Source organism: Rhinopithecus bieti, unplaced genomic scaffold (assembly GCF_001698545.2).
Source record: "Rhinopithecus bieti isolate Rb0 unplaced genomic scaffold, ASM169854v2 scaffold_33210, whole genome shotgun sequence".
NCBI classification, from domain to species: domain Eukaryota; kingdom Metazoa; phylum Chordata; class Mammalia; order Primates; family Cercopithecidae; genus Rhinopithecus; species Rhinopithecus bieti.
The window spans coordinates 1,178,282-1,191,966 of record NW_016814226.1 but is presented as its reverse complement, the minus strand read 5'-3'; the positions used below and the strand labels follow the sequence as shown (position 1 = coordinate 1,191,966).

Sequence of the window (13,685 nt, the reverse complement as noted above, 5' to 3'; positions counted from 1 at the left end):
TGTTTTCTTCCTCCCCTGTCTGTAATGAATTTGCGTTTTACCCACTGTGCCACAGGGCTGGAAGGAGTTATTCTTTTTTCTCTGATGAGTGGCTTGTCCTTTCCTGAATTGTAGTTTCTTTCCATCCTCAGATCTCTGGTAGGTTTTAAAACTATATATATATTTTAGCTTATCCTACTTGTTCTCATTGTTAGGGTGACAGTGACAGTCTGTTGTGACTTTCTATATCCTAAGCGGATATAGAAAATTTTGTCAAATTGCCCTCCAGAAAGATTATATCAATTTGTACTCCCACCAGCAGGTTATGCAAGCTTGGTTACTGCTTTCATTTTCATCCTCAGACGTTGCATTAGGCACATGGAATAAAAAGTTTTCCTTCACCTATTTTAGAATAGTCTCAAATCAATATTTTCTGATTCTTTTAAATTACAATTATTGATTGCAATGGTGGGGCTTCTAAGAAAGCAACTAAAAATATATATGAGAAGTCCAAGAGAGGATTTCAAGATGGAGGCGTACATTAGCAACAGGGATCCCCCTCTGACACTGGGGGCAGGAGGAGGATGTTCGGGCTGGTGGGCAGAGGGAGAAAGAGTGCTCACCGGCTGATTCTGAATCACACAGCTGCTGTGTGTGAATCAGCTGCTTCTGAGATTCTGAGTGACAGCCAGAAATGGAAGGGAAGCCCGAGTGCTTCCTGCATTTCTGAGTGTTCTTGGAACTCTTGTGGGAGGGTTAAGTTCCTTCTTCCCCCTCAGGGCTCTATGCTCATTCCTCTGTTCCTTGTCTGCCCTCTCTTCTGTGACTCATCTGGCTCCATGTCCTGAAATGCCACCTGTAACCAAAATGAGAGTGCCATCCTCACTTCCCCACTAAGCTCCCGATTGTATATCCAGTTGCCTCGCTGAGCTTTCTGTGTGCACCGCATCTAAGGGGCATCTCAGACCTGAACTGGCTAAATGGGTCTCTCGACTCCCCCGTGTTCTCCATCTCAGCAATGACACTGTCATTTATCTCGTTCCTCATGTCCAGCACCAAGGGATTATCCTTGATTTCTCTATTTTCTTTAACAGCCCCCACACACCTCCTCAGCCAATCCATCAGCAAAACCTTGTCAGCTACAGAACGGATAGATCATGTCTCCTATCTGTCTACTTTTTGTCTACTTCAGGGCTACCACCTGGTTCAGGCTGCAGTTACCTCCTAGACCTTGGAGCAGCCTCCTTTCTGCTCTCCCTTCCTCATTTTTTGCCTCCTGTAATCCATCCTTTACATAGCAGCCAGAACACGTTTTTAAAACCCCACACAGGCTGTATTAGATAACATTGCTTCCCTGCCTAAACTCTCCTGAGCCTTTCCATTGCACTTTGAAGAAAACACCATCCTTTCTGCAGGTGCCTGAAGCCTGTGTGGACTGGCGCTCTCCTCCTCTGGCCTGAGCTCTCACTGTTCTCCTTCCTACCTGCTGTGTGCCATACTCTGTCCACTCCGGCCTTTTTCTTTCCTGGACGTATCAAGCTCCTTCTTGCTCAGGGGTTCTTTACTGGTTGCTATGGTTTCCCTGTTGAAGACATTCTTACTTCAGCTTCTTGACTGGCTGGCTCATTTGTATCCTTCTGGGTTTCAGCTCCCAAACCCACTTTGGAGCGGACTTCCTTGACCATCCTCTCTAAAGCAGCCCCAGCTGTACTCTGCCCCATTGTTTTGTCTTTCCGTCTTCATTGCACGCGTCACTGTGCACCATGGCCCTATCATTTGTTTATTTATTTGTTGGCTTCTTGTCTGTCATCTCACCTCCAGATTGTAAGCTGTACCTGTCTTACTCATTGCAGTACCCTCAGGGCTGAAAACAGTGGTTGAAATATGATAGTTGTTGAAACATGACATTTTTTGAATGGATGAATTCCATTTCCTTACAAGTCAGTGTTTCCCACAGCCCCTTCTCCTCGTCCCATTGGGCCTGTTTCCCTGTGGCCTCCATGCAGGTAGTTCCCACACTTCCATCTCCACTCCAGCCTCTCTGATCTCCAGAGTATGTATTCAACTTTCAGATGGACATCCCGCTTACATATCCCAGGCTGAACTCGTTTGCTTTCCACAAGCCTTTTCCCCTTCTGCTCAAGGTATCTATTGCTGTGTGCAAATGCCCTAAACATTGTGACTCGAAATAGCGAGAGTCATTTATTTTGCTCACAGATCCGCAGTTTGGGCAGGTCAACTTGTCTCTGCTCCATGCAGTCCAGCCAGGGAGGTGCAGAGGCTGGCTGACTTCACATTGGGGGCCAGAGTCCTCGAATGGCTAGCAGTTGACTCAGCTGTTGCCTGGAACCTCAGCTAAGGCTGTTTCCCAGAACTCCTATATGTGGCCTGTCAGGGTGGCACCTTGGCCTCCTCACAGCCAAGTGGTGACTGTGTGTGAGCATCTAAAGAGGACCAGGCATGGCCGGGCATGGTAACTCACACCTGTAATCCTAGCACTTTGGGAAGTCGAGGCAGGTGGATCACCTGAGGTCGGAGACTAGCCTGGCCAACATGGTGAAACCCCATCTCTACTGAAAAGTACAGAAATTATCCAGGCATGGTGGCAGGTGCCTGTAGTCCCAGCTACTTGGGAGGCTGAGGCAGGAGAACTGCCTGGACCCAGGAGGCGGAGCTTGCAGTGAGCCAAGATTGCACCACTGCACTCCAGCCTGGGAGACAGCAAGACTCCATCTCAGTAAATAAATAAATAGTACCAGGCAGAGGCCTTAGCAGCTTGCGTGACCTCATCTGGGAGATCATACATGTCATGTATCATACTAATAGATGTCCATTCTTCCATAGTCACAGGCCCACCAGATTCAAGCGGAGAGTGTATGCCCACTTTTGCAGGGAGGAGTGTTAACATGACATTGTGTTGGGAGATCTTGCCATTCCCATCTTGGAAAATACCATCTGTTGCATCTTCCCTCTTCCTTTTCTAAGTGAAGTGTGCTGCCTCTGCCTAGCCACCCGGGCCAGATGCAGGTGTTCCATCCTCTCTGTCCCTCACCTGGCCAATCAGAGGAGTCTGTAGACGTGGTACCAGGGGGAAGGTGAAGAATGAAAATAGGGTTATGTTGTTCTTTTGATGACAGTCCCACTGTGCCATTTCATAACCCCAGAACACGAAGCCCAAGGACAGGCCCTGCTGACTTTTCCCGTCCCATCTCTTGACTGATGTGCCTCTGCTTGTCCCCACCCCCATCCTCCTTTTGCCCAGGCTGGCCATGCCCCACAGCAGCCCCACTTCCAGCTCTGTTCCCTCAGGATCACTAAGTTGCTTTCCACTGAGAAGGCTTTCCTGTCACCTTCCATCCTGTTACCCAAAACCAGCCATCCTCTGTTTAGGTCTCCCGTGCTCCCTGCAGATACCTAATGCCTGCCTCCACACCGGACCACCGCATCCCAGTTACAGAATCACCTCCCTCTTGGAGACTGTGGGCATTGGGAGCGAGAGTCTCCCCAGGCCCTGGCACAGGCCCTGCGTTCGCTGGGCCCTCAGTAGGGGTCAGGGGAGAATCTCCCATGGCAGCACAGTCCCTCTGTGGGGTGGAAGTGCCCCCCAGAGCCCGCTGTGCTGTGGCTCTTGGGGTTAGGGCCTGCAGTCGATCTCCATGGCGGTGTCGCTCTGGGATGCCTGCACGTTCTCTCTTGTATCCCCTCAGGCAGAAGACAGCCCTGCCCACCCTACAGCTCTGAGGAAATCCCCGCCTCTGCCCTCTGGGTGGGTTCAACTTGGTGTACTGAGATCTCTGGAGTCTTTCACCTGCCCAGGTCACCCCAAGACTAAAGCTATCACTGTCCTTATGCCAGAAATGTGCACTAGCTTGATAAGAAATTTTCATTCAAAGCGAAAGAAGTAGCATCCTCCCTAGCTACTGCTTGCGAATATTATTATAAAGGATGAGGCAATGTTGAAGCCTTTTAACATATATCTGGGATTTACTATGTAAGAAAGAGCTCCTAAATAAACTGTGGCTACCAAGTTTATCTCATAAATAAGTAGGAGGGATTTACCAACTACCATTATTCTTGGTCTCCTCTTTCCCTAGTTAGTTATAAAATATCAAATTGAACAACTATGCCTTCATGCATATGGTATGGATTAGAACCATAAGTTGGTTTGTACTCACTGTATTTACTTATGTAATTTCCTACCTATTGTTCCTCTGGTTGTTTTTGTCTTGGAGGGGGGAAGGAGGCCTCTGGTGTATCACCTCTCCTTTGCTGACACAGAGGACTCTGGGACCTAAAACATTGTCAAGACATTATTCCTTTCCTTCCAAAAAGTTCAAACCCCAAAAGCTTAGTTAGACCACTTGGAACATTTTTCTTTTTTTTCTGAGACAGAGTTCACTCTTCTTGCCCAGGCTGGAGTGCAATGGAGCGATCCAAGCTCACTGCAACCACCTCCGCCTCCCAGGTTCAAGCCATTCTCCTCCCTCAGCCTCCCGAGTAGCTGGGATTACAGGCATGCACCACCACACCCAGCTAATTTTGTATTTTTAGTAGAGACGGGGTTTTACCATGTTGGCCAGGCTGGTCTCAAACTCCCAACCTCAGGTGATCCGCCCGCCTCGGCCTCCCAAAGTGCTGAGATTACAGGTGTGAGCCACCGTGCGCAGCCCTCAAAACATTTTTATATCTACATTTTAGCATCCATCTCTTCTTTGTCTTTGAAAGGGACAGGGTCTGGGTTTAAGAATTACATGTTTTCCCTTCAAAAATTGGCAAGGGGATGAAAGGTGAATATGATATTTTAAAGATTTATTTGAATGATATTAACTAAATTTTCTTTCAATATCCATGTTTTTCACTTGTGCTGACCTATGTCCTCTATAGGGAAGATTCTCTTTTTTTTTCTTACTAATGTCATTACTATTATTCGATATTGACCAAATTTCAGAACTGAAAGATGATTGTAGATTTTTCACTACAAGACATTTAATGGTGATGCATGTAAACCCAGATATGGTGGGAGAAATACCATCTAACAAGTTTGCTTGGTTCTTTCAACAGTTCAAGAGTTTTTGTTTAGTATCTCGGCTTTAAACATGTTTAATAAATAGCTGTATCTCTTTTATAGCCACTGCTGTTGCAAATCCAACACTGTCCTCCTTAGATGTTAAACGGATTTTATTTCAAAAAATTACCGACAGAGGGGATGAGTTGCAAAAAGCCTTTCAGCTGCTGGATACTGGTCAGAACCTGACTGTGTCAAAAAGTGAACTGAGAAGAATCATCACAGACTTCCTGATGCCGCTCACGCGAGAACAGTTTCAGGACGTGTTGGCTCAGGTGCTGTATGTTGTACCTACTTAGAATCACTCAATTCCAGACAAGCTGAGGTAGATCAGGGGAGCAGGTAACCTATCCTGCCTTTCCCACCACTGTTACCACAGAGCAGTTGAAGTTTTGTTTATTTTTCATAATTCACTTATTAAGGCTGATGTAGATGATCATGATTGACAGATACTCACTTACGTTTTGCATGTCACGCTGCTCCAGCCAGTTTCTTTTCATTTCTTTTTCTTCCTTTTCTTTTCTTTTCTTTGTTTTTTTTTTTTATTTTGAGACAGAGTTTCACTCTTCTTGCCCAGGCTGAAGCGCAATGGCGCTGGCTCACCGTAACCCACGCCTCCCAGGTTCAAGCAATTCTCCTGCCTCAGCCTCCCGAGTAGCTGGGATTACAGGCGTGGGCCACCATGCCTGGCTCATTATGTGTTCTTAGTAGAGATGGGGGGGGTTTCACCATGTTGCCAGGCTGGTCTCGAACTCCTGACCTCAGGTGATCTGCCCGCCTTGGCCTCCCAAAGTGCTGGGATTACAGGCGTGAGCCACTGCACCCAGCCTTCTTTTCATTTCTTTTAAGGGTCTATGGTTTGGGTCAACTTCTATTTTGGAACCTAGTATTTTGGCAAATTTTCCCTTCATCAAATAGTTACGGAGCATTGGCTATATGCTAGAGCCAATGCTAGACACTGTGGTGCAGATAAATCAGACTCAGGCCCTGCCCTTAAGGAGCTCCCAGCCCAGCGAGACACTTACGGAGTGTTGGCAAGTGCTGGGAGAGGGGCCATGACAGGGTGGCTGGGAGTTACAGGAGGGAGAGCTATCTGAAAATGAGGAGAGGAAGTCCAGGAGGCTTTCTGGAGGAGGGGTATTTAACTTAGTTTTGACTGAGGAGTGGGTATTCTCGAAATGAGCGGGGAAGGAAAGGTCATTATAGCAGAGGAGATAGCCTGTGTGAAAGCTCAGATGCCCGCATCCGCCTGCCAGGCTTACTCAGGGACCTGGGTAGTTCTGTGATTTCTACCGGAAGTGAAGGGATATGAGTCATGTTGTGGCCAGAGGGGCCAATTCGGAAAAGTACTTAGTAAAACAGTTCGAACTTGATCCTAGAGGCTGTAGGGAGCCAGTGAAGGGTTTGCAGAAGGGGTCATGCAGTTACATGGGGAGGGAAGCGGAGGATGAAGGCCCTTGAGTTACGTGGGGAGGGAAGCGGAGGATGAAGGCCCTCGGCCACCTGGTGGTGTGCCACACCAGGGGGATGAAAGGAGTAAAAATTTGTGGACTGTATCCTTGGGGCCCTTAAAAATAATACAAAATGCAGTAGGACTCAAACCCTTTCAAAATAAGTCTGTAATGACCAAAGTAGAAAATTTGGGCTAGAATATCATTAGTATTCCATTTAACCCAGTAACTAAATTTGTACACACACGCATGCACGCACACACACAGACAAGTATATATATATATATATATATATATATATATATATATATATATATATATATATATATATATATATATATATATATATATATATATATATATATATATATATATATATATATATATATATATATATATATATATATATATATATATATATATATATATATATATATATATATATATATATATATATATATATATATATATATATATATATATATATATATATATATATATATATATATATATATATATATATATATATATATATATATATATATATATATATATATATATATATATATATATATATATATATATATATATATATATATATATATATACTCACTCATTAGTTTATTTTTGATTTTTTTATTTTTTTGACAGAGACTCACTCTGTCGTCCAGGCTAGAGTGCAGTGGCGCTATCTTGGCTTACTGCAACCTCCGCCTCCCGAGTTCAAGTGATTCTCATGCCTCAGCCTCCCAAGTAGTGGGATTACAGGCATGTGCCACTATGCCAAGCTAATTTTTTAATTTTTAGTAGAGACAGGGTTTCTCCATGTTGGCCAGGCTGGTCTCGAACTCCTGACCTCAAGTGATCAGCCTGCCTTGGCCTCCCAAAGTGCCAGGATTACAGGTGTGAGCCACCACACCTGGCCTCATTCATTAGTCCTTAATCAGAGTCTGACTTCATGCTACCTCCTAGTAATTTAAAAACTGACTTCTTTTAGGATTTGCTATATACTACAACCAACCCACTGTGTATTCTTCCAACACAGGGGAATAATGTGTTATCAAAACAAATAGCTCAGTGAAGTTTAGGTATTCTCAAATTCCAGTCTTAACTTCAAGGACTGACTCTCTCTTTTTTTTTTTCTGACTTAAAATTTTAAAAAAAGTATAGTTCTATTTGTTGTTTCTTTTTATGCATACAACGTTCTGTTTCAAAGTTTTCTCTTCCCTTTAATTCTGTCTTTTTTTTTGAATTTGTGAAGTTTTGAGCCATAATTTTTTCGTGTATTTTTTTCTGTCCCATTCTTTCCTCTCTTAAACATTTTGATATTGTCCCACTGGCCTCTGAGGCTCAGTTCATTAAAAAAAAGTTTTATTCTATCATTCAGATTGGATAATGTCTATTGATCTGTCTTTAAGTTCACCGACTTTTATCATCTTCATTCTGCGATTAACCCCATCCCTTGAAGTTTTACTTGTAGACATTGTATATTACAGTTGTAGAATTTCCATTTAATTCCTCTTTATGATCTCTTTACCTGCTTAGATTTTCTGTTTTTCTGCAGTTATAAGCATATATCTTTCAACTCATTGAACATAGTTAAAATAGCTGCTTTAAAGTTCTTGTCTAGTAATTTTCACATGTTGGTCATCTCAAGGTTGACCTGCATTGATTGTCTTTTCCATTGAGAAGGGTCTTATTTCCCTGGCTGTTCATATTTGAGTATGTTTGGATAATATTTCAGAACAGAGCTATCCAAGGGAAACATACTGTGAGTAGGTCAGGTGTGGTGGTTCATGCCTGTAATCCCAATGCTTTGGAGGCCGAGGTGGGATTATCACTTGAGCTAAGGAGTTCAAGACCAGCCTGGGTAATATAGGGAGACCCCATCTCTACAGAAAATTTAAAAATTAGCTGACCTTGGCTGGACACGGTGGCTCATGCCTGTAATGCCAGCACTTTGGGAATCCGAAGCGGGTGATCACCTGAGGTCTGGAGTTTGAGACCAGCCTGACCAACATGGAGGAACCCTGTCTCTACTAAAAATACAAAAAAATTAGCTGGGCATGGTGGCACATGCCTGTAATCCCAGCTACTCGGGAGGCTGAGGTGGGAGAATTGCTTGAACCTGGAAGGCGGAGGTTGTGGTGAGCCGAGATCATGCCACTGCACTCCAGCCTGGGCAACAAGAGCAAAACTCCATCTAAAAAAAAAAAAAGAAAAAGATTAGCTGACCTTGAGCCCAAGGTGTTGGAGGTTGCAGTGAGCCAAGATCATGCTAATGCACTCTAGCACCCTCACAGGCACTGACACCCCACTATGATGATGACATCATCCTCACCCCATGTTCTCCTCGGGGCTTTGATGGCTCCCCCAACACTGTGACGTCATTTTCCTCTGTCCCATCTAATGATGTTAGGACTGAATTGCTAGAAAAGATAGAAAAGGAAGGGGAAAACAGAACTTTTTTCTTCCCTTAAACAAAAAATTCACCTTTATTTACTTCTATAATAATGGATAAAAAGTGCATTTGATTTTTTCCACGTCACTCTTTATTCCTGTCTACATTTTTAATAGCAGCTTTATTAAGGTACAATTTACATATCATAAAATTCACCCTTTAAACATGTATAAATTAGTGTTTTTCATATATTCACAGAGTTTCGCAGTCATCACCACTATCTGACTGAAAACCATTTTCATCATTCCAAAAAGAAACTGTCCTCCTTAGCAGTTACTCCCCATTTCCCTTCCACTTTTATCTGAAAATAGTAATGTACTTTCTGTCACCACAGATTTGTCACTGTAGATTCTGGATATTTCACATCAATGGAATCATACAATATACGATCTTTTGTGTCTAGCGCATGTTTTTAAGGCTCACCTGTGTTACAGCATGAATTAGTACCTCATTCCTTTTTATGGCTGAGTAATAATCCGTTGTATGGATAGGCCACATTTTGTTTACCCATTGATCGGCTGATGGACCTTTGAGTTGTTTCCACGTTTTGACTTTTGTGACTAGCGCTGCTGTGAACATTCATGTGAAAAGTTTTCGTGTGGACATATGTTTTCAGTTCTCTTGGGTACATACCTAGGGGGAGAACTGCCATGTCTTATGGTAATGTTCTTTTGCTTTTAAAGAACATTCATCCTTGTAAACATTATATCAGTTTCCTCATAAACTTGATTTAACCGATACTTTATGCCAAATGGAGAGTTAAAATATTATTTCCTGCTATGTGTCCTTATAGTCATGATCTAATGTTAATTTAAAATTTTGACAGTCTTCCCAAGCTAATCAGTTATGCAGGAAGAGCAAAAGTACAGAAAATATGAAATGTGTATCTGTTTTAAAAGCTACATCTGTTTTTAAAAGAAGCCACTGAGAACTGTAGAACTTCAAAGACTTTTTAAAAACAAACACGTCTTGATAGTCGATCCTAAATGACAAGCAAGATTTCCAGAACCTTAAGCTCCTGTGACCTGTGTGTCAATCAAGGAGGCTGGAGTGTGGCGCATTGCAGGAGGCCAAGGTCATTGGGAATGAAGGGCAGGGCTTCCCTTCTCCATCCACGGACTTCCCAGCATCTGTGGCTTTTCTAGATGGTCCTATGATGAATTCATTTGGTGATACATGCTCTTTCTTTTTTAGTAGTTAATGTAAGCCTAAGTGGACACTTATAAAATGAATAAAAGATTTCATGGTAATTTCCCCTTAAAGTTAGGAAAGAATTTTCCAGTTATAGTCTGAATTTACTTTAGCTTCAATTTTATTTGAAGACCTGTGTCAGGAATGTTTGAGTGTCAGGGTGTTTTAATGACTGACCAGGGCAAGAAGTATGAGGAGGTTTCGCTTGTAATCTGCTCCGTACCTTTGTTTCCATTAAGAGTGATGCAAACTCGGTGTTTTTTAAAAATGTGGCCTCAGTCCCAGAATATTAATGGAGACTGTTTTTAAAGAAGTTGAATTGGTAAATTGGTTCCAGAGAAGGAAAACAAAGTTCTGTTTTCATCCCAGTGGTTGTGCCGGGTTGGAGAAAATGTCTTCTTGCAAGATACTTATCACAATGATGGATACTGATTTAAAACTAGCCTCCCCAGCCCCACTCTAAGAATTCGCTTTCAGCAATTCATCCATGGATGGTTTTGATTCTTAAACATTTTTGCCAGAATTGTAAACACCGAAAGGCAAGTACTGAGCAGAGCCTCTCCTTTTGGACTAAATTCTTTACTTGTCTAAGGGGCTTAGCTTTGGAGACTGATCATGGCAAGAATTTCTTTACCACATTAGAATTTGTGTTAGACTGTAAGCAGCAATATGAAATGCGATGAAAGCTTGAATAATTTGATGGACTCTCTTTTTCTTCATGGGCAGGGTGGTTAGTGCAGTGGGATGGACTTGCGCTCTGGATTCACAGAGATCGCTGGCACTCATGGCAGTGCCGGGCAGGGAGGCCATAGCACTGCTTTGTGAGTTGTAGAAAGTGACACCACCTCTGAGGGTGGTTTTAGTGCCACTCATGTAAAACACTGAGAATAGTGCCTGCATCCACTCACTTAGTGTGAGCGCTGCAGATGTAAGTTTCTTCTCTTCCTCATTTCCTCTTATCACTACCAAAACCAGGAGGGCATCCAACCTTGAACTACATGTTTAATCTGCTCTTGCCCTTCTTCTGCAAGGCTAGGGAAACTGAAATGCTTGCTCAAAGTTATATCTACTTACAAAAATGCATTACCAGAAAAAGAAGTCACGGGCATTCTTTCCAGGAAAAGGCTTTACAAAGGCCCACCCTGTGAGCCCCTCTCCCCGGTCTCATTTCCTAGTTAAACATGTTTTAAATAGTAAACAGCAATCCATCCTTTGGGGAAGACTGCGATGACCGCACTAAGCTTTGAGGCCAGCATTTTAAGGGCTTAGTAAATAACAAATTTGATTGTGTAGAGTTGGGAGCCATTCAGCTGTATGGGAAATGGTACTTTGTGTATTTGTATGAAGCTTGATGAAATAGATTTATATTGATTGTATATTTATTTAATGTTTATCTAAATTTTAGATTCGTAATGCTTGTTTGGAAATATCTTATTAAGTAAAATTTAACTTTTTGCTTAGAAATAACCTCAAACTGAATTGCTTGAACCCGGGAGGCAGAGATTGTAGTGAGCCGAGATCGTGCCACTGCACTCCAGCCTGGGCGACAGAGTGAGACTCCGTCTCAAAAAAAAAAAAAAAAAAAAAAGGAATAATCTCAAATCTCTAGAAAAGTTGCAAGAATAGGCCAGACACATTGGCTCATGCCTGTAATCCCAGCACTTTGGAAGGCCAAGGTGGGTGGATCACTTGAGGTCATGAGTTGGAAACCAGCCTGGTCAACTTGATGAAACCCCATCTCTACTAAAAATACAAAAATCAGCTGGGTGTGGTGGTGGACACCTGTAGTCCCAGGTTTTTGGGAGGCTGAGGCAGGAGAATTGCTTGAACCCAGGAGGCACAGGTTGCAGTGAGCTGAGATCCTGCCAATTTACTCCAACCTGGGTGACTGAATGAGACCCTGTCTCCAAAAAAAAAAAAAAAGAAAGAAAAGAAAAGAAAAGTTGCAAGAATAAGAAAAGTACAAATAGCACTCATATGGCACAAATAATGCCTATATACCCTCACTGAGATTGACCTGTTGTGAACATTTTACCTCATTTGTTTCTCCTGTGATCTCTCATTATCTGTGTGTATGTGTATGCAAACAACATACACAAACAATGTACACACACACACGTATATATGTTTAAAACACTTGAGGGGGGTCAGGTGCGGTGGCTCATGCCTGTAATCCTAACACTTTGGGAGGCTGAGGCGGGCATATCATTTGAGCTCAGGAGTTCAAGACCAGCCTGGCCAGCCTGGGGAAACCCCATCTCTACTAAAATACAAAATTAGCTGGGTGTGGTGCACGCCTGTAGTCCCAGCTACTCCAGAAGCTGAGGCAGGAGAATCGCATGAACTGGGGAGGCAAAGGTTGCAGTGAGCCACGATTCCATCACTGCCCTCCAGGCTGCGTGACAGAGCGAGACTCCATCTCAAAAAATAAAACAAAACAAATAAACAAAAAAACACTTGAGGGGAAGTTGCTTATATCATAGTTCCTTACCTCAAAAAACATCAGCGTACATTTCCTAAGAGCTATTCTTTTGCATAATCACAGTGTAGCTATCAGCGTCAGCAAATTAAACATTGAGGTAATACTTCTATTTAAATCTGCAGTCTGTATTGACCCACGTGACCCAATGATACCCTTTGTGGAATTTTAATTTAAAATGGATTTTTTTCTACCTTAAAACTATATATACAAAGTCATGTACGAAGTTCATGTGACACTCAGTATACAATTGTGCTATGGCCTCAGCTTCTAATATGTATTATATGTATAGCACATATTAGAGTATATATAGAGTATATTTATGCTAATTTTATTTTTTAGATGATTTTAAATAATTTTGTAGATAACTCGTTGACTTTCAGTTGAGCACAGACTGGCATTCCAGGGTGCTATTTACACTTTATTTGCTGAGAATGCATGTTCACCCTGACACCTGGGTTAAGCAGTTTGTATTTAAATGTTTGATGGAATGCTCTTCCCATTAATAGTGTTCTCTATTACATCCTGAAAGCTGTGATTTAGAAATCTGCTTCACCGTCTATTGCTTGGATCTTAATTCTCTAACATGTTGTCATTCTTCTCCTTTGACTGTAGATCCCCTTAGCACCTCTGGTACTGTACCGTACCTTGCCTTTCTGTCCAGGTTTGGTGGAATTGACCTATATATAAATGGTATAAAGAGGTAAGTGTTTGTTTGCTCATGTGAAAATGTGAAATTTGAAATGATGAGTAAGAGCTATGACGTGAAGCCATTGGAACTAATCATATCAACAGCTATATATGGAAGATGGGTTTGTAGAGCTTCTCCATATGGAATTTAATGGAATTAATCCAGTCAAGTTTTATTTAGGGAAGATTTTAGCATCTATATAGAATGTATTTCAGAACAAGAGGAATGATACTGTAATAAAATGTAAACATAGAAAATTAAAACCAGACAAAATAGTTTACTTGCAATATATTTAAAATTGGAATTAATGGAATTTAATTTTGAAGTAAAATATTAAATTGCCAAATTTAAAATTTGTAGGTTTTATA

General features: G+C 42.2%; 1 protein-coding gene across 2 annotated transcripts in view; it reads left to right on the top strand.

Moving 5' to 3' along the window:
- EFCAB6 (EF-hand calcium binding domain 6) overlaps positions 1-13,685 on the top strand; it is a 324,746-nt gene that overhangs the window by 36,786 nt on the left and 274,275 nt on the right. For both annotated transcript variants that reach the window (XM_017850033.1, XM_017850035.1), the window contains exon 4: positions 5,108-5,319. Coding sequence is in view for 1 of the 2 variants with exons in the window: in XM_017850035.1 (XP_017705524.1) it covers positions 5,108-5,319 (212 nt within the window). In the remaining variant the exon portion in view is untranslated. The remainder of the gene's footprint in view (positions 1-5,107; positions 5,320-13,685) is intronic.